The sequence below is a fragment of the Schistocerca cancellata genome, chromosome 2, assembly GCF_023864275.1.
Source record: "Schistocerca cancellata isolate TAMUIC-IGC-003103 chromosome 2, iqSchCanc2.1, whole genome shotgun sequence".
NCBI lineage: Eukaryota > Metazoa > Arthropoda > Insecta > Orthoptera > Acrididae > Schistocerca > Schistocerca cancellata.
Window position 1 is genome coordinate 606994225 of NC_064627.1, and position 22090 is coordinate 607016314.

The 22090-nt window shown below is 39.0% G+C and overlaps 1 protein-coding gene across 3 annotated transcripts in view; it reads left to right on the plus strand.

Annotated features, from left to right (window-relative positions):
* LOC126162265 (tRNA N6-adenosine threonylcarbamoyltransferase, mitochondrial) overlaps positions 1-16554 on the plus strand; it is a 95510-nt gene extending 78956 nt beyond the window's left edge. For 2 of the 3 annotated variants that reach the window (XM_049918655.1, XM_049918657.1), the window contains exons 7-8: positions 1235-1437; positions 16392-16554. In XM_049918655.1, the coding sequence (XP_049774612.1) occupies positions 1235-1437; positions 16392-16488 (300 nt within the window). In that variant the 3' untranslated portion in view covers positions 16489-16554. The remainder of the gene's footprint in view (positions 1-1234; positions 1438-16391) is intronic. The other variant, XM_049918658.1, reaches the window with a different exon arrangement.
* The last annotated feature ends 5536 nt before the right edge of the window (positions 16555-22090 follow it).

The following is a 22090-nucleotide window of genomic DNA, read 5'->3' on the forward strand; positions in this document are numbered from 1 at the left end:
AACAATGGAGAAAATGCCCATGATTACTCTTAGGAGAGACACCCAGTGTATGGAATTCTATCCTTTTCATTATTTACTCTACATGAAGAAGAGGCTAATGTATAACCACTTACAGTTAAATTCTCTATTTCTATAATTACACAGTGTTCAGACACCTGCAGCACAAATCTGTGCAAGTCTTAAAAACAAACAATAAGCTCATCTACCTTACTTATGAATCTCCTGATGTTCTGTTGAATTCAGTTAGGGTTATCTTGTAGTAATTTCATATCCAATTTGTAGCAGCTGTCTGTCACTGTAACTTCTTTTAAAACACTCCATCTCAAAACTGACAACAATCAAAATCCGATGTCTCTCTGATATCAGTAGATGCATGGGTCCTGCTTTGTGCCCTGGGTATACAAAAATAATATGGGAGATAGTGGATGGAAATTTCTCAAAAGGTTTAAAATTAAGTTATTCACTGTAAGAATAAATTTGTCAGGGATAGTGTGAAGTGGATGATTAGAGCTAAAAGTATAATCTAGTGTGATGTGAAGTGATGGTCTATCTAAGCAGGGAAATAGTATACAGTTTGTTAAGGAGGAAAAAGCAATTAAAAATTGTAGGTAGTGTATAATATCAGTATCGCTGTACTCCAAACATGATTATTTGTCCTTTTTCCCCATCTCTTAAATGGTTCAAATGGCTCTGAGCACTATGGGACTTAACATCTGAGGTCATCAGTCCCCTAGAACTTAGAACTACTTAAACCTAACTAACCTAAGGACATCACACACATCCATGCCCGAGGCAGGATTCCAGCCTGCGACCGTAGTGGTCGCGTGGTTCCAGACTGAAGTGCCTAGAACCACTCGGGCACACCAGCCGGTCCCCTCTCTTAAATATTTATGATTTTTTTTGTTCAGCCTTTTCCCTCGCTGTTGTTTGTAATGTCATAAGCACTCGTATTTATTTTGCTGATTGATGGGTAATAAGGGTGCTTTTCATTCTTCACTGTTTGCGACTAAGCAGTTAATTAACAAAATAAAAGTTCATTTCTGTGTGCTCTATTTGTTGATTGTTGATGTCATCTGAGTTCCCATATAAGATGAATATTTTCTATTGAAAAGCTTTTGGGTTTACAGATAAGTGCCAACATTGAAATTTCATCACTTTCTGTTGAATGATGCTACAGAATTCTTTCTTTTTCTGCTGGTGGACTTTCACGGTGTTGTATGATCTATTGTTATAGGTTGTGTCTGGAGGTGTTGCTTGTAACAGATTCATAGCTAAAATGTTACAAGTGGTTTGCAATGAGAAGTCTTATCAACTAGCTATCCCCCCACCAAAGCTGTGTACAGACAATGGCATTATGATTGCATGGAATGGCATGGAACGGTGGCTCACTAATGCTGGCATTGTCAATGATCTGGACTCTGTCAATATTGAAGCAAAGTAAGCTGGACATAATTAAATTATTTTTTTGTAAACAGTAGCATCATCTGTGATGTGCTCTGTTATTACATCAAATATTTATGCTGAGGTATTTAGCTGCTTTAGTTTGTAAGAAAGTTTTACAGCTCTGTTTATAAATAAAACTAGCTGTACCCAGACATGCAATGCTGGGGCTCAGTCTGGTTAAATGAAAAAAAGCATATTTTTCTAATATGTATGGGATTTTGGATATATATCCTAATCTCCTTCTTACCCATCTCTGCCCATCACCTTCTCTTCCTCTCACTTTCCATTGTCTCCCACCTCCCCACCCATCTCTCTCTATCTCTTGCCCCTCTGTCTAGGCACCTCCTCCTTTCCACTCTGTATGTCCATTTCCTCCTACCCCTCTGTCCATTTCTCTGCCCCCTGGCTCCCATTGCCTTGTTTATTGTTGTTGCAAATTCAGACTCTGTAGCAGTATTTGAATCATAAGCTGGCAAGCCAGAAGTACAACTTTTCTGTTTTCTGTGAAAACCATCTGTGAGGAAGAAATCAAAGCAGCACATTGTCGTGTATACAATTTATGTTTAAAAAATATACATAATCAGAAAGAATATACATGGGAGAAGCAATTTGTCTAATAGTTTAAATGCCCCACTATTGTACTGTGTTTAAAACTGCATGTGACGAAGGAAACAAAATTGCACATTTTTACAGCAGAGAATTTTATTTCTTGCAGTCGGTTTTATTAGAAAACCTGTATATTGTTGTTCAAAAAATATGTAACCTATGTCCATCTGATATTCAGTAGAGTATCTTTTAAAATTTTTATTAAATCTGCAAAGAACTTTTCAAAATATATGCGGGGTGGTCCATTGATTGTGACCGGGCCAAATATCTCAAAATAAGTGTCAAACCAAAAAAACTACAAATAACAAAACTTGTCTAGCTTGAAGGGGGAAACCAGATGGCGCTAGGGTTGGCCCGCTAGATGGCACTGCCATAGGTCAAACGGATATCAACTGCGTTTTTTTAAATAGGAACCCGCATTTTTTATTACATATTCATGTAGTACGTAAATAAATATGAATGTTTTAGTTGGACCACTTTTTTTGCTTTGTGATAGATGGCATTATAATAGTCACAAACATATGGCTCACAATTTTAGACGAACAGTTGGTAACAGGTAGGTTTTTTAAATTAAAATACAGAACGTAGATAAGTTTGAACATTAGCAGCTATGTTCAAAGTTTTATTTCGGTTGTTCCAATGTGATGCATGTACCTTTGTGAACTTATCATTTCTGAGAAAGCATGCTGTTACAGTGTGATTACCTGTAAATACCACATTAATGCAATAAATGCTCAAAATGATGTCAGTCAACCTCAGTGCATTTTGCAATACGTGTAACGACATTCGTCTCAACAGCGAGTAGTTCGCCTTCCGTAATGTTTGCACATGCATTGACAATGCTCTGATGCACGTTGTCAGGCATTGTCGGTGGATCATAATAGCAAATATCCTTCAACTTTCCCCACAGAAAGAAGTCCGGGGACGTCAGATCCAGTGAATGTGCGGGCCAGGATATGGTACTTCGACAACCAATCCACCTGTCATGAAATACGCTATTCAATACCGCTTCAACCGCACGTGAGCTATGTGCCAGACATCCATCATGTTGGAAGTACATTGCCATTCTGTCATGCAGTGAAACATCTTGTAGTAACATCGGTAGAACATTACATAGGAAATCAGCATACATTGCACCATTTATTTATTTATTTATTTACTTATGCATTTATTTTACCTGGCAAAATTAGGGCCTTCAGGCCCTCTCTTACACCTAACCAGGCATACTCAGGTTCAACAAATTTCAGTTTCTACAGAACATTAAGGACATATAACATGTTATACAGTATTAATGTTAAAGAAAAAAAAGAGATTATAAAAGTAGTACAATGATAATTATAACAATCAAAAATAATTATAACAATCAAGAATAATAATAATAATAATAATAATAATAATAATAATAATAATGATTATGTATATGAAAGTAAACATATTTTTCTTTTATGAATGTCAGTCCTATTGCTAGTTGGGAATTTTCTCGTTATATTCTTGCAGCTTGTGAGTTATTCTCATCAAGCAGAGACATAAGACGATGGAATGGGGTGAAAGAGATATAGAAGAGGTAGATAGGTTAGAGGAAGAGAAATAGAATGGTGAAATTCGAAGCTATGATGGAGAGGAGAAAGAAAAAGATGAGAGGGGCACAACAATGGTGGCTATACCATCCCTAATACACTCCTGGAAATTGAAATAAGAACACCGTGAATTAATTGTCCCAGGAAGGGGAAACTTTATTGACACATTCCTGGGGTCAGATACATCACATGATCACACTGACAGAACCACAGGCACATAGACACAGGCAACAGATCATGCACAATGTCGGCACTAGTACAGTGTATATCCACCTTTCGCAGCAATGCAGGCTGCTATTCTCCCATGGAGACGATCGTAGAGATGCTGGATGTAGTCCTGTGGAACGGCTTGCCATGCCATTTCCACCTGGCGCCTCAGTTGGACCAGCGTTCGTGCTGGACGTGCAGACCGCGTGAGACGACGCTTCATCCAGTCCCAAACATGCTCAATGGGGGACAGATCCGGAGATCTTGCTGGCCAGGGTAGTTGACTTACACCTTCTAGAGCACGTTGGGTGGCACGGGATACATGCGGACGTGCATTGTCCTGTTGGAACAGCAAGTTCCCTTGCCGGTCTAGGAATGGTAGAACGATGGGTTCGATGACGGTTTGGATGTACCGTGCACTATTCAGTGTCCCCTCGACGATCACCAGTGGTGTACGGCCAGTGTAGGAGATCGCTCCCCACACCATGATGCCGGGTGTTGGCCCTGTGTGCCTCGGTCGTATGCAGTCCTGATTGTGGCGCTCACCTGCACGGCGCCAAACACGCATACGACCATCATTGGCGCCAAGGCAGAAGCGACTCTCATCGCTGAAGACGACACGTCTCCATTCGTCCCTCCATTCACGCCTGTTGCGACACCACTGGAGGCGGGCTGCACGATGTTGGGGCGTGAGCGGAAGACGGCCTAACGGTGTGCGGGACCGTAGCCCAGCTTCATGGAGACGGTTGCGAATGGTCCTCGCCGATACCCCAGGAGCAACAGTGTCCCTAATTTGCTGGGAAGTGGCGGTGCGGTCCCCTACGGCACTGCGTAGGATGCTACGGTCTTGGCGTGCATCCGTGCGTCGCTGCGGTCCGGTCCCAGGTCGACGGGCACGTGCACCTTCCGCCGACCACTGGCGACAACATCGATGTACTGTGGAGACCTCACGCCCCACGTGTTGAGCAATTCGGCGGTACGTCCACCCGGCCTCCCGCATGCCCACTATACGCCCTCGCTCAAAGTCCGTTAACTGCACATACGGTTCACGTCCACTCTGTCGCGGCATGCTACCAGTGTTAAAGACTGCGATGGAGCTCTGTATGCCACGGCAAACTGGCTGACACTGACGGCGGCGGTGCACAAATGCTGCGCAGCTAGCGCCATTCGACGGCCAACACCGCGGTTGCTGGTGTGTCCGCTGTGCCGTGCGTGTGATCATTGCTTGTACAGCCCTCTCGCAGTGTCCGGAGCAAGTATGGTGTGTCTGACACACCGGTGTCAATGTGTTCTTTTTTCCATTTCCAGGAGTGTATGTAAGTCTTGAGTTGCCATCGATAAAATGGGGGCTAATTATCCTTCCTCCCATAATTCCGCACCATACATTAACCCGACATGATCACTGATGCTCCACTTGTTGCAGCCATCGTGGATTTTCCGTTGCCCAATAGTGCATATTATGCTGGTTTATGTTAACTCTGTTGGTGAATGACGCTTTGTCGCTAAATAGGATGCATGCAAAAAATCTGTCATCGTCCCGTAATTTCTCTTGTGCCCATGGCAGAACTGTACACGATGTTCAAAGTCATCGCCATGCAATTCCTGGTGCATAGAAATATGGTATGGGTGCAATCGTTGTTGATGTAGCATTCTCAACACCGATGTTTTTGAGATTCCCGATTCTCGCACAGTTAGTCTGCTACTGATGTGCAGATTAGCCGTGACAGCAGCTAAAACACCTACTTGGGCATCATCATTTGTTGCAGGTCGTAGTTGACATTTCACATGTGGCTGAACACTTCCTGTTTCCTTAAATAATGCAACTATCAGGTGAAAGCTCCTGACACTTGGATGATGTCGTCCAGGATACCGAGCAGCATACATAGCACATGCCCATTGGGCATTTTGATCACAATAGCCATACATCAATATGATATTGACCTTTTCCGCACTTGGTAAACGGTCCATTTTAATATGGGTAATGTATCATGAAGCAAATACCATCTGCACTGGCGGAATGTTATGTGATACTACATACTTATACATTTGTGACTATTACAGCGCCATCTATCACGAAGCAAAAAAAGTGGTCCAACTAAAACATTCATATTTCCTTACGTACTACACGAATATGTAATAAAAATGGGGGTTCCTGTTTAAAAAAACGCAGTTGATATCTGTTTGACCTATGGCAGCACCATCTAGCAGGCCAACCATAGCGCCATCTGGTTTCTCCCTTCAAGGTAGATGAGTTTCGTTCTTTGCAGTTTTTTGGTTTGATGCTTATTTCATGAAATATTTGGCCCGGTCACAATAAATGGACCACCCTGTATATTTGTCCAAACATTTTTTTAGAGTAATGTGATAAAACTTGAAGTAAATCAGTCAAGTTCTTGAGATATTCGGTTAAAATGTTTCTCCTTTATATAACATTTGCGTATATATATATAATGTGTGTGTGTGTGTGTGTGTGTGTGTGTGTGTGTGTGTGTGTGTGCGAGTGTGTACCCGTCCTTTTTTCCCCCTAAGGTAAGTCTTTCCGCTCCCGGGACTGGAATGACTCCTTACCCTCTCCCTTAAAACCCACATCCTTTCGTCTTTCCCTCTCCTTCCCTCTTTCCTGATGAGGCAACAGTTTGTTGCGAAAGCTTGAATTTTGTGTGTATGTTTGTGTTCGTTTGTGTGTCTGTCGACCTGCCAGCACTTTCATTTGGTAAGTCACATCATCTTTGTTTTTAGGTATATTTTTCCTTCGTGGAATGTTTCCTTCTATTATAACTCTCTCTCTCTCTCTCTCTCTCTCTCTCTCTCTCTCTCTCTCTCTCTCTCTCTATATATATATATATATATATATATATATATATATATATCATCAGGAAAGAGGGAAGGAGAGGGAAAGACAAAAGGATGTGGATTTTAAGGGAGAGGGTAAGGCAGCAGCCTTTTCAGTAGTTGCAGGGGCAACAGTCTGGATGATTGACTGATCTGGCCTTGTAACACTAACCAAAATGGCCTTGCTGTGCTGGTACTGCGAACGGCTGAAAGCAAGGGGAAACTACAGCCGTAATTTGTCCCGAGGGCATGCAGCTTTACTGTATGGTTAAATGATGATGGCATCCTCTTGGGTAAAATATTCCGGAGGTAAAATAGTCCCCCATTTGGATCTCTGGGTGGGGACTACTCAAGATGGCGTCGTTATCAGGAGAAAGAAATTTGGCGTTCTATGGATCGGAGTGTGGAATGTCAGGTCCCTTAATCGGGCAGGTAGGTTAGAAAATTTAAAAAGGGAAATGGATAGGTTAAAGTTAGATATAGTGGGAATCAGTGAAGTTCGGTGGCAGGAGGAACAAGACTTTTGGTCAGGCGAATACAGGGTTAAAAATACAAAATCAAATAGGGGTAATGCAGGAGTAGGTTTAATAATGAATAAAAAAATAGGAGTGTGGGTAAGCTACTACAAAGAACATACTGAACGCCTGGGAGTAGACAACATCTACATAAACAATTTTTAGAAAATAATGGAAGGCCTGAAAGTAACAACTCGCAATACTTTTGAGGTGGTGTATTGACAGGCACATAAACAAGACTAGAATGTTGCTAGCATTTAGACAGTCCTTCTTCAGAGATAACTGAATGAACAAACACATGCACCAATGCACGCACAGGTGCGCCCCCCCCCCCCTCTCCGTCCCCCCACACCCACACAGAGCTACATTGTCCAGTTGTGAAGGTGTATTTGTGTTTATTTTCTCTATTAGCACTGAACATTGATTTATCTGTAAGCTACCAATATGTTATCAGTCTTGTTTACTTGCCTGTTGGCGAAATAATGTCTCAACTATAGAGTGAGCTACTACTATTACTCTTTCCAATGTTTATATTTTACCAAGGACTTCCCATTACTATTTACAGAAGTTTATCTTAATATGAATATATAGGAAAGCCCTGTCTGAGTGTAATGAGAATTTGGTAGCTTTCGAAAGAAACACTTTGACGAGTTACAGGACACACACACACACACACACACACACACACACACACACACACATCTGTCCACCAAAATTGCATGAAAATTAGCAAAGTTTTCGTTCTCTTTTGTGTATGTCTCCTGACAACTCAACGCCTCTGCTGTTCGGTGTGTGGACTCCTTTACTCCTTAATTTTTACATCTATCTTATTACAGTCAACATTGTAATGAATAGGCTGCTCTCAGGCAGAGTGGTAGAGGACATATTTGTACATATAGTTTACAGGATAGTATTGCGTGCACAGTTATTTTAGATTTGAAGCAAACTGCAACTTAAAGAATTGAACTGTATTGTTGTAAAGCCATCTGGCATTTAAGACCTATTTACAGCATTAATTTTAAGCAGCTCATCATATTGTTGCACACATGTGTAACTGTAAGAAAATGTAATACATACCAATTTTTCTAATTTATCTTTATTGAACACATATTGCTGGAGCCATCATCTAATTTCACTAAACCACAATAAAGTAAAACAAATCTGCATTATATTTCTTCTACAATCACCAAAATGACACATAAATTTGCTCATAAATAATTGTTGTTATAAGACTAATGTGCCCTTTCTCACTAAGCTCACTGTACAAAATTTAGATCCAGCATCTCTTTTAGACCAGCAGTTAATCCACTATTAGCTTTGCTTCTCCTAATTCATGGCATTTTATTATAACTGTTATTTTTTCATCTTACAAAATACAATCAAAATAATAAAAAAATTGCCTGATATTTTGCATATGAGACAAACATAATTTTCAAGACACCAGCAGAAACAGCATATTGTTAGTATTACATTACCAATAAGTACATACACTAAATTAACATCTTACATTTTGGTGGCACTTGAAATAGAATAAAAGGACAAGTATTAGTTTTTAATACAGATAAGTCTTGCTAAATAGCCCAGTTTGTGTTTCATTTGGAAAATCTTGTTTAAGGCTCAGTAAGGCCCAGTTCATGTTGCTACCCAAAGATGATTCTAAAACAGTATTATAGCTGTTAGAATCATATGTTAATCATATGACAAATGCAATTAAATAGAAATCAAGTTGAAACTAAGTAACCTAACTAAGTAACGTAACAAAAGCTAGACTGGCCCCCAAGGAACAACTAAATGTCGAAAGCAGATGGAGACATCTGAAGAACAGAATCCAAAAAGCAACTTCCAAATTTTAGGAAAAAGAAAAGCCATAACAAAATCTGGTTTAACATAAAATGCTGTAAAGGAGGAACTAATGAATTTGAGAAAGGAACAGTATTATGCTGAAGGAAATATGCAATAGAATTTGCCAGGGAACACAGTGAACTGGGAAAGACAGCAAACTGTAAGATAAAAGTAAAGGTAACCCTATAGCAATTTGATAAGAGAATCAGAGAATGATTTTAGGCATCACAGAACAGGCAGATGTATCAAAATATTTTTAAAAAATCTTTTGGAAAACTCACTAAAAAGGGAACAGTTTACCAAGAATCAACATGGGAAAATGCAGACCAACAAGAATGACAGGCAAAACCATGGAAGATATACTTTTCACAAGCACTCATCAGTAATGATCATGTCTTCATTTAAATTTGAAGAATCTGATACAGTTGATGTACAAATCACTACCCCATAAATACAACAGATAATGAAAAAATTAAAGAATAACAAAGCTTGTGGTGAAGACCACATATATGCTGAGCTATTAAAAAATTGAGGACAGATAACTGGAACTGGGACTACGATCCTTAATGGAAACAATACTGATGACAGAAATCATACCTGAGGACTGGGATTTGGTAGTTGTGTGCCCCATTTTTAAGGATACAGGGTATTTATAAATGGTGGAAAAATCGAAATTTTTATGACTTTATTAAATTCTATAGTCTTTCCTGTTCACATTGATATATACGTTATAGGGTTTCAAATGAAAAATGATCTGTATATACAAAATTTTAAAGTTACGGTCATGTATGCCGCCACACCCCCTTTTTTCTGTTACAGAAAGCTGTATTATTTTGAAAAGAACTGTGAACTTTCTGTTCCCAGCGATTATATGTATGATACATTGTATATGTTGGTAACAGTGCAGGTTTCTAGTGTCTGTAAATTATTATCTTTGCTAATATTTAATTTTGTTTTGCTGAAGCAGTTTGTTCACATGTTACTGAATGTTTGTTGCCCAAGTGCTACATATGTTTGTGGAAGTACATATCCTTAGTGTGAAATAAATACAAACTATGCCACACATCAAGAAATTCAATAAAAGGAAATTCCGTGGTAACCAGTTCACAAACAAAGCAAGCCACACTGTTGAAAGTAACCTATGTATCAGTTCTTCAGGGATAAGCCCTACATGGCACGCCTCCTGATGATTCAAATTTTTGTGTTAACAATGATGTTGTTTGTAGTGGATTTGTTGTTGTTGATGTGGGCATTTTATCTTCTTTGATAAAGGAAGTGGCGAAGTGTGAACAATGTGATGGTGTAGACTGTCTGGAAATAACTGAACAACGAAGTAGCAGGAAGGGTTTAGCGTCAAAGTTAGTTGTTCTGTGTGGATTGTGCAATAAATATAGCTAAAAAATGACTTAAAACATTGTGCATAATTCATATGATGTGAATCTGAAGTTAGTGTATGCAGTGCGTGCAATAGGAAAAGGAAAAAAGGCTGCTCAAATGTTTTGTAGTTTGATGGACCTTCCCTTCTCCTCCCAGTAGGTTCAGCAAGTACATAAAAAAATACTTTTAGCTGCCTTGACGGTTGTGTCTCAAGCATCTATGAAATGTTCAGTAGAAGAAACTGTAAATATTAGTGGAACCAGGGACATTGCTGTTGCCCTTGATGGGACATGGCAATGTCGAGGACATCGTTCTTTGAATGATGTTGTAAGTGCTGCTTCTCTGGAAAATGGAAAAGTTGTTGATGTTGAGTGCTTATCTAAGTACTGCCACACCTGTCATGGTAACACTGAACGACATATTGAACATCAGTGTTCTAAAAATTATGATGGCTACAGTGGAGGTATGGAGTGTGATGGAGCTCTACAAACATTTCAGAGGTCGGTACCCGTTTATAACGTTAGATATATGAAGTACCTAGGCAATGGGTCTCTAAAGCTTTCAATAAAATTAATGAGTTCAATGTTTATGGTGATACCTTGGTAACGAAACTAGGGTGTTGTGGACATATGCAAAAGAGGATGGGTGCTACACTGAGGAAGCTACGAAGAGAAATGAAAGGAGAGTTGCTATCTGATGGAAAATCTCTGTCTGGCCGAGGCAGACAGACAGAAACTGAAATAGACCTTCTTCAGAGTTATTATGGACTGGCCATTAGATGAACTGCACCTCTGAATGATGCTTCCGCAGTGAGAAAAGCTGTATGGGCCACCTACTTTCATAAGTTGTCCACAGATGACCATCCTGTTCACAGACTTTGCCCTAAAGGAGCAGATTCTTGGTGTGTTTACCAAAAAGCAAAAGAAAGTGGTCAAATATACAAGCATAAGCATTCTCTTCCTGAGCCTGTTATGAATGAAATAAAACCAATTTTTAGAGACCTGAGTGATCCTGTTTGCTTAGTAAATGTCTTCATGGTCGCACTCAGAATACAAATGAAAGTTTCAACCATTGTCTATGGGAATGATCACCCAAGACTAAGCACATTAGAAGTTGGTGTATTAGATGCAGTGATACGTTTCAACGATGGAGTGATAGGAAGGTCCTGAGAAATTTGGGCATAAAATGTGGCTCTGATATGGAAGATCAATTGCTTGTGTGTGACAGACAATGGGAGCATGAAGCTGCAAGGTTCGCTCTTCATGTTACCAAAGAACCAAGAAGTGCTAAAAGCAATGCAAAGAGGAAGCTTGAAGATGAAGAAATGCTGCAGAATGAAGACTATGCTTCAGGAATGTTCTGAGGCACAGTTTAATTGGACTCATATCTTCATTTGCAGTTTCCTGCAAGTTATATTTTTCAGAATTCAGGTACAAATATTTCCTAAAGTTTATAAAGCATTGCCCTGATTTTTTTCTGTAACTTGCAATAGTCCATACTTATGTAGTAGACCTAAGCTTTATTGCAGAATCAAAAAATTATAGAAAAAAATAACATTTTTATTAGAAAAAAAATTATAAAAATTAAAATGTAAGAGGTGATATTTTTTATCCTTGTAATATACATAACATAAGGAATTAAACAGGTCTAGTACCTCAGCCATGATGTCACGCATATCTGGTAAAAATTTGGTCTCCTTCAAATGTATAACTTTGGATTAAATTGTACCTCAATTTGAGGAAGCATTTTGGGAAAAAATTGCACCAATTTCTTTGCAATTTTTTAATAACCCTAAGAAAGTTCAAAAATATTCAGAATACTTCTAATTTGTTTAGTATGTGTGCTGCATTACCCGATACCAACAAAAAATCTGTAAAACGTATATATTATAAACAGTGCCTGAAAGAAATAGGTGTTGATTTTTACATAATATTGAGCTGGAAAAGTACCTCGTATCCTTAAGAGAAGTGATTCCCATGTGTGCAACAACTACAGAAGAATTTCTGTACTTGTTATCATTTATAAAATTACCTCGATCTCTTGTGATATCTCTTCCCTTGACAGAAGGACAATGGTTTCCAGTACTGCTATATTGTTACTATTGGCCTAATTTCCACATGTCATATCCTTGAAGTTCTCTTTAAAGGCTCTTTTCAGTGCCACACAGAAAAGTGTATAGTTCCGGAAAAAAAGGTCCAAATCATGATGATAAAAATCACTTTCATACATCAGAAAAATCACCGCATTATCTATATTACAGAATGGCTATACCGCTTCATGGTTCATCGTTCACAGTTCTTGTTGCAGGTTGCCTATCTAATGACTTCCAGGGGCAACAAAAATTTGGTTTCCAATGGTTTCATGTTATTATTGAGTGAATTAAAAATTTAAAATGCTGTCAGTATCTTCTCATTAAGAGCTGTAGTCTTATGTTAAAGGTTTAATGCAATAAGACAGATATTACAGTCAGAAATTGTTTGTATCTGTCTTGAAGCAACGTAACTCACCACTTGAAAATATCCAGATTATATTTATTAAGTATTTGAGAGCAAGAGCACGTTTATTGATTACTACATTTTCACCATTTGCGGAGTAAAAATGCTGCATCAGGCTTGACATTTTAATTTATTACTTTTTTATTGCTAATGCTATTTGCAACATATTTTGCAAACAAGCATTCATATACACCACTGAATGTACTTGCAAAATTATAACATGGTGTGACAATGTAACCCACTACTCGAAAATATCCAGATTATATTTATTCAGTATTTGAGAACAAGAGCACTTAGTGAATTGCAAACAGATCGGGAGATATGATGTCATAAACATTGAGATGCATGAAAAACTAGATCTTGCTTAAAATGGAATTTCAGATTACCCAGACTATACTCATCCAGCATTTGATAATTAGAGCACTTAGCATCTTCCAATAAACTTCAAACATAATTTCAAACCTTTTATAAATTTTTATCAGTTACATCCTTAGTGTCAAATATTTGACACATTTACTCATTTGTTAAGTAATCAGAAGTTTGAAGCTGTTTTATACATGGGAGGTTTATTTCTTAAAGAATTGCTATAACTTAGCATAAAACATACCTTGATACATTTTATCATTCTAGGCATACACCTGTATGTAGCTTGTGTCCTATACTCTGGTGGAGGAAAGTGTAATCTTTAATGTCATTTAAAATGATGCCACAAAAATTATAATAATGATGAGGGGATGAAAAAAAAAAGACGTCTCACAGTACAATAAGGAATCTATGTACATAAAAACTTCAGAATGGCACATACTATAGGTCTGTGTCAACAAATGCAATTCGGAGTGTAAAAATTTTGTATGTCTGCAAAGAAATTATGTAGCAAAAATGTATTTAGAAATAGATTTTCTTGTTTTTTGAGGTAGATTGAATTCATACTACCAAGAATTTTATGCTTCTTTCAATGATAAAATTGTTTGTAGAGATGGAAGATAGTCAATTGTGTAGTGCTAGTCTGAAGATTTAAATGAAGTACAATGGCATAAAAGTCTGCGTAGATGATACATATTGGGATGTATGTCAAAGTTCATTTAAGTTATGCTGCTCATAAAATATTTAGTGTCATAGTGTTATTTTGTACATTTTCTTACATATACAATGGTTTTTAGTAATGAGGAATTAGCTAGCAATGTACCAATGTACAGAGAATGCTTAAAGAGCGGTAGGACTCATATAGGACTACTATCCTGGAACCAAAGAATTTCATATTCATTTGAAAAAAATGGTTATATTGCTAGAATATTATGAAAAGGATACAGTGCTACTCACTATAAAGAACATATGTTGAGTTACAGACAGGCACAACAAAAAGACTGTTACATAAAGCTTTCTGCCAAAGCCTTCTTCAGGAAAGAAAAATGCACACACATTCACACAGGCAAGCACACTTCATGCACACATGGCCACTATATCCAGCATCTCTGGCCAGAACACAGCTAACCTGTTGAACAGGAGTATCATTCTGGAGAGGGATGGGGAGGGGTTGGGTGGTAGCAGGTATGGGTGGGCAGAAGAAAAATCAGCACTGCCTGGTGGATTGCCCAGAGACTAGAGATGACAGGACAGGTCACCAGGCGCAATGTCATGAGGCTGTTGGGGGAGGGAGGGGAGGGAAAACATAGGTAGTAGAAAGGAGAGGAACAGAGATGGGGCAAAGACCAGTAGATGTGCTGGCAGAGAGCAATACACAGTGAGAGTGAGGGGACGTGAATTTTGAGGTGACAGGACAGAGGAGGTGGAAACAGTTGGGTGGAAGGTGTGAGGACCGTTTTTTTAGGCTGAGGCCGGAATGATTTCAGGAGTGGAAAATGTGTTGTAAGGATAACTCTCATCTGTGCAGTACAGATGGAGGGAGGATACAGATAACCTTGATTGTGAAGCAGCCATTGAAATCAAACATGTTCTGTTAAGCTGTATGTTGTGACACTTGCCATTCATCCAGCTGGACAGCTAGTTGGTAGTCATACCAATATAAAAAGCTGAGCAGTGATTGCAGCTGAGCTGGTAGCCACATTGTGTGCTTCTCTCTGCCAGAGGACCCACCGGTCTTTTCCCCTTCTCTGTTACTCTCCTTTCTGCTCACCCATTTTCCCCCCTTTCCCTCCCACAAAATCTCCCGATGCTGTGCCTGGCAGTCCTGTCCTGCCACCTCTAGTCTCTGCATGCTCCACCAGGCAGAACTGATTCCTCTTCCCCCATCTGTGCCCATCTATCCCTCCCCAATCCCCACCCCATTCCAGATTGCTGGTCCCTTTCGATGTGCTTAGTTGCATTCTGGTTGGAGTGGCTGGAGATACCAGTCAAGTGTATGAGAGGTATGCTTACTTGTGTGAACTTGAGTGGGGTTTTCTTTTTTGAAGAAGGCTTTGGCCAAAATTTATATGCAACAGTCTTTTTGTAGTGTCTTTCTACAATTCAGCATGTCATACTTGTGGTGAGCAGCAATCTATCTGTTTTATAATATTGTTGATATTCCAACTTGGACTTTCCAAAGTTACATATCTGTATCTTCAAAGTGAGCAAACATTGTCAGTATCAAAACTGAAGTAAATTGTTGTCCGCCGCTCGTGGTCTCGCGGTAGCGTTCTCGCTTCCCGAGCACGGGGTCCCGGGTTCGATTCCCGGCGGGGTCAGGGATTTTCACCTGCCTCGAGATGACTGGGTGTTTGTGTTGTCCTCCTCATTTCATCATCATCCAGGAAAGTGACGCAATTGGACTGAGCAAAGATTGGGTAATTGTACGGGCGCTGATAACCACGCTGTTGAGCGCCTTACAAACCAAACATCATCATCCTCATCATCACTGAAGTAAATTGCTCACAGTATATGTGGGATTTGAAAAAAGCAATGATACCATGAGACCACAAAGGACCATTTTTGAAATTTCCTTTTTCACTATTCAACCAGAGCAGCTATGATGTTCTGATGGAAATGGTGCAGGACTTCTGTCTGTGCAAAAATGGCTCTGTGACCAGTACTACTTCGTGCCCTTCTTCAGTCGTACATTGAGCGAGGTCTTCACATTTAAGTTTAATATAAGGTTCTGAATTCAAAGCAGTGGCAGAATCCCATATGAGTGACTCTGTGAGATGTGATGTTGCCATTTCTGAGTTGAGTTTTTACCAGCTGGTAGGTTGACAAATAGACTCATTGACTGAAGACCTTAGAACTTAAGTTCCTTTGTGTACCTTTTTCTGAAACATAGGTCAATATTACAACATGATGACAGTCATATATCCAGAAAAATTACACTGAAAATAATGCCTACAGAAGCCTATGTGCACATACTTTGTATTTGCTTCCTGAGAAGTGTTATATTCTGTGCATGAGTCTCACATGCTTTAATGGTCAACACACACCGTAATTTTGGTAGTAAAACGAGTTGAGTATATATTTTGTTCCAGTCTGTATTTATAGAACATTAACACAAAAAAAACTTGTTCCAGGTGTCCATTAGGCAAGGATATCAGAGATGCAGTTGCAGAAGCCAGTATAAAATGCAAGTGGATTAAACACAAAGTTTTCATTGCAGCAATTCAATGATGTTTATTTTTCTGAGATGCTATTGTAAATAAAAGTGTCAGTGATAATAAATTTTTTATTGTTTTATGTATGTTATTTATTTGTAAATTATAAAGTAATTTAATCCAGTTGGTACTTAAGTTCTTTTTTCTTACTTTTATTAATAGCTTTATTTGCTGCTAGAGTGGTATACTAATGAGTCTTGATTTTTTGCTTTTCAATTAATGTTTTACAGTGCAATAAGGAAGGCAAGTAAGGTTACATATCTGTACAGCACGCTAATAGATGTAATACTGGAATGTGGGAGTAAATATGTATTCTGCATTGACTGTAACCTAGGTATGTTTCATTCATCATTTTTGAGAAGTCAAGGAATTTTTTTAATGTTGTAAATTAATGCTTGTGACCTGAGTGGCTATTGTATTGTGAACTGAAATAGTTACCAAATTATCTTTTTAACGAGCTTGACCAATACTACGTGTGCACAGGTTAGGTGGGCTTGATCTTGGCATTCCAAATTATCTTTTTAATGAGCTTGACCAATACTACGTGTGCACAGGTTAGGTGGGCTTGATCTTGGCATACTCTCATCCCATCACTCATACAAAATGAAATCAATTTGGCCTTTCTTCATATGGGATGCTGTCATTTAACCAAGGCTTCCTTTGTTTCACAAAAAGCCAGCATTGTTAAATATATTGGGTGTCATTATAACAGAGAACTGTATTTTAACCAAATGTTGTTTGTGTGCTAATAAGAGAGAATTAAATGGTTCAGCTGGAAATAAGCCTGTATTTTAAGCAACAACTGAACAATTGAACTAATGTAGCATGGGTTTTAAAATTTTGTGAAGAATAGTCTTATGCAACATTGGGAATGTTTTGTTGAATATTGGTATGAGGCTAAAATAATGTAAAGAGTCTATGGATTTTTGTGATAAGGCTATACATTTAATGTTGTGCGTTTTGAGATATATATCACAAACCCATTTAGAACAAGTGGAAAAATCCATGGTTGCTGTGCCATGATATTACTACAAAAGCACTGAGTTGGTTGACCTGCCATATCTTTCTGGGATTGTGTTATCAAAAAGGCTCTCCATATTCGCACAAGTGACTCTGTAGTAAACATAGACACAGGGTACAATGTTATCAAGGCATGGGACCTAGTGTGGTCTGTGGTGAAAGTGTGGACTGAAGAGGACGACTTAACAGGAGGACTAGATGATCATTACTTTATACTTCAGATACCAGACACTATTGGATGGGCTTTTTCTACAGTGTTTCTACTGTGTGTGCTGCTATCAGGATGCAGAAGCTGCAGACCACTACTTGCTTCTTGCAACTCAGTTTTATTGTTTGAGGATGACATCAGGCATTTGGTCGAAATATTATAGTTTTAGGCACAGCCTACTGCATATTGCCTGGGAGTCTTAGTAACATTTTTAATTGAATGTGATATTATGTCTTTATTAATTACTCTTAGCATATTTTATGTAAGAGCTTTTAAATCTTGCAAAATTTCTACACTTGTTTTATTAATTAGAAAAAGTCTGTCACTTATTAGTATTGCAGACTGCATGATGTGGTAAATTTGTTTATTCCTGTTATAAATATTCACTATTTCTTCCATTTCTTATTTACTGCAATTGTTACACCTGCTGATAAACATTCCTCTTGTTCCGCACAATTGTATAGCATTATGTAATTTGCTCAATTAGTTGACTCTGTTCTCTTTCTTTTTGTCTCAGAATAGGGATGTACACACTATCCTTTCTTGTAACAGTGGTAGGAACTGTAAAGTTACAAAACAGGAATGGCTAGAAGAGAAATGGAACCTGTAGAATCATGCATGAATATTGGTAACACATGTGCAACTAAGAGGAAAATTGAAACAACCTACGGAGAAATCAGAAGAGATTCTATTTACACCAAGATCTCAGCTGGCAAGCTATTACAAAGTAAAGAAGGGAAGGCTGTAAGGTGGAAGGGCTACACAGAAAAGCTATATAATGAAAAAAAAAAAAACTCAGAGAAAATATTATGAAAGGGAAAGAGGAACTAGATGAAAATGAGGTGGGAGATACAATACAGCAAAAGAAATTTTACAGAGCACTGTAACACGGCACATGGAGTAGGATCATTCATTTTGAACAATTAAGACTCTTGAAAGAACCAACCATGACAAAACTCTTCCACCTAGTATGCAAGATGTACGAGTCAGGAGAAATGCCTTCATAAAAAAGAACATAATAAGCCTTTGCTGACTGGTGTGAGCATCAATGTGCTATCAATTTAACAAGTCATGGCTGTACAGTACCAGCACTCATTTCCTACAGAAGAATGGAATGTTCCAGAAAAATGTAGGAATGTACAAAGCAATTGTGACCTCATGATGGATTGAAAAAAGAAAAATTTACATTTATAGATTTAGAAACACTTGTGATAAAGTTAATTGAAATACATTCTTTGAAACATTAGTTCTTTAAGTTGAAGGACTTGAAAGGGAGGCAATAATGGAAGAGAGAGGTAGACAATATTGTAGCCTATCCCCCAAGTTATGCAGTCTGCGAAAGGAGAAAGCATTAAAAGAAAACAAGTAAAAACTTGGAAAAGAAATTAAAGTTCAGGGAGAAGATAAAAACTTTTAAGCTTTGCTGATGAAATTAAAATTCTGTTAGAAACAACAAAGGACTTGAAATATCAGTTAAACAGAAACAGCAATGTTCTGAAAAGAAGTTACGAGATGAACAAAAAGAAAAAAATAGTAATGGAGCATAATTGCATTAAGTCAGGTGATGTTGAGGGATTTAGATAGATGTTGAAAATATTAGGTGAATTGTGCTATTTTCACAGCAAAATAACACAATGACAGACATAAAGAGAATGTAGAAACAGATTGGCAATGGCAAGAAAACCATACCTGAAAAAATGAAATGTGTTAACATTGAATATAAATTTAGGTGTTAGAAAGTTTACTTCAATTGAAAGTTCATAGGTGAGAAGCATTGGTGAAGTATGAACTATTCCCTGATATTTCATCTCAATGAGCGACATCAGTGGAGAAAAAATGGCAACTACACCAAAGGCTCAAGGCCCCCCTGAATTTCAAGAGATCTTTAATTCGGCCACCCCTTGAACCTATGAAACAGTTGCCATTTTTTCTTCAGAGATGTCTCCTGCAGTCAGAGGCAAAATACAAAGGAATAGTTCTATATATCAGCCATAGCCTTTTAGCTCAGATGTTTCAACTGAAGCAAACACCAGCCATGAAAGCTTACATTGTATGGTTACAAAGCTTTTTCTGAAAGTATGAGGATCATTTAATAATTAAACAGATAAATAGATATACAGAAAATATGGTTTATTAAATAATTTCCTCATAATCCACACGCTGAGTCTTGTCCTCTTACAAGTCTTGTTATCCTTCAGAGAAGAAATCTTGACCTTGCTGTTGAAGCCAGTTTTGTACTTTTATCTTTATCTGTTTGTTGCCATTCAATTTGATGCCTTGCAAAGCTTCGTTCATTGGACCAAAAAGATAGAAATACAAAGGGGTGATGCCAGAGCTGCAAGGAGGATGAGATAGGAGCTTCCAACCCGCTGTGCAATAGTTTGCGGTGTTACTTGTGCTGTATGAGGTTGTGACTGACATGAAGATCATGCAGTATTTCCTCTGCCATCCTGTTCATTTTCTCTTCTGCACGTGTCTTAGTTCTCATTCATGGGTAATTAGCGTAGGCTGTTGACAGTGCATAGCTGCTCCAAAAAATTCACCGGAAACTGTGCCATGAGCACTCCAAAAGATGGTTAACATGACTTTAACAAGCAATGGTTGCATTTTTAATTTCTTATGTACAGGTGATTCAAGATGCTTCCATTGCATGCTTTAACACTTCCCACACCGCTATATATGCACCTCGACTGTGCAGGTGCATTGGCTATTTTCAAGCAAATTTAATGAAAAGTGTACAATAACTAAGGGCCTCAAAGGCACATTTCTAGCGTCATTTAAAACTCTATATTTTATAGATTAGGAAAAATGTAAGTTTATATACACACTCATCAAAAAAAGTTTTGCATCACCGCAGTTCCCAGAACTCCTGAAGATAGACATTGACTGTGGATATTGTATCACAGACACAGTCGCTTTGACTGTTCAGAGATGTCACTAAACCCGCCCAAAGATGTAAACAACCATGCCTGAGCAGCACCTATTAGATGGAGGGTGTCCGACAGCCAATAAGTTCCAGTCATTCCACCAAGAAGGAGGTACACGGCTCGTGTTGTCTGTAGTTCAACCATGCCTAGATGGTCAATACTGCGGTTCGATCACGTCCGCATTGTTACTTTGTGCCAGGAAGGGCTCTCAACAAGGGCAGTGTCTAGGTGTCTCGGAGTGAACCAAAGCGGTGTTTTTCAGACATGGAGGAGATACAGAGAGACAGGAACTGTCGATGACATGCCTTGCTCAGGCCGCCCAAGGGCTACTACTGCAGTGGATGATCACTACCTACGGTTTATGTCTCAAAGGAACCCTGACAGCAATGCCACCATGTTGAAAAATGCTTTTTGTGCAGCCGAAGAACGTCGTGTTACGACTCAAACTGTGTGCAATAGGCTGCATGATGTGCAATTTCCCTCCCGACGTCCATGGCAAGGTCCATCTTTACAACCATGACACCCTGCGGGATGGTACAGATGGGCCCAACAACATGCCAAATGGACCGCACAGGATTGGCATAACATTCTCTTCACTGATGAGTGTTGCATATGCCTTCAACCAGACAATCATCAGAGACGTGTTTGGAGGCAACCCGGTCAGGCTGAACGCCTTAGGTATACTGTCCAGTGAGTGTAGCAAGGTGGAGGTTCTCTGATGTTTTGGGATGGCATTATGTGGAGCTGACACACACTGCTGGTGGTTACCGAAGGCACCATAATGACTGTATGATAAGTGAATGCCATCCTCCGACTGATAGTGCAACCATATCACAGCATATTGGCAAGGCATTCACCATCGTGCACATCTTCATGGATGACAATTCATGCCCCATCATGTGCATCTTGTGAATGGCTTCTTTCAGGATAACGACATTTCTTGACTAGAGTGGCCAGCATGGTCTCCAGACATGAACCCTATTGAACATGGCTGGGATAGATTGAAAAGGGCTATTTATGGACCGCATGACCCACCAACCACTCTGAGGGATCTACGCCAAATTGCCATTGAGGAATGGGACAATCTGGACCAACAGTGCCTTGATGAACTTATGGATAGTATACCACGGCAAATACATGCATGCATCAATGCAGGAGGATGTGCTGCTGGGTATTAGAAGTACCGGCGTGTACAGCAATCTGGACCACCACCTCTGAAGGTCTCATTTTATTGTGGTACAACATGCAATGTGTGGTTTTCATGAGAAATAAAAAGGGCGGACATGATGTTTACGTTGATCTCTATTCCAATTTTCTGTACAGGTTCTGGAACTCTCGGAGCCAAGGTGATGCCAAACTTTTTTTGATGTGTGTGTGTGTGTGTGTGTGTGTGTGTGTGTGTGTGTGTGCTTGCATTGGTTGAGCTGTACAAGCATTCCCAAAAGCATGAGAAATCTTCGTCC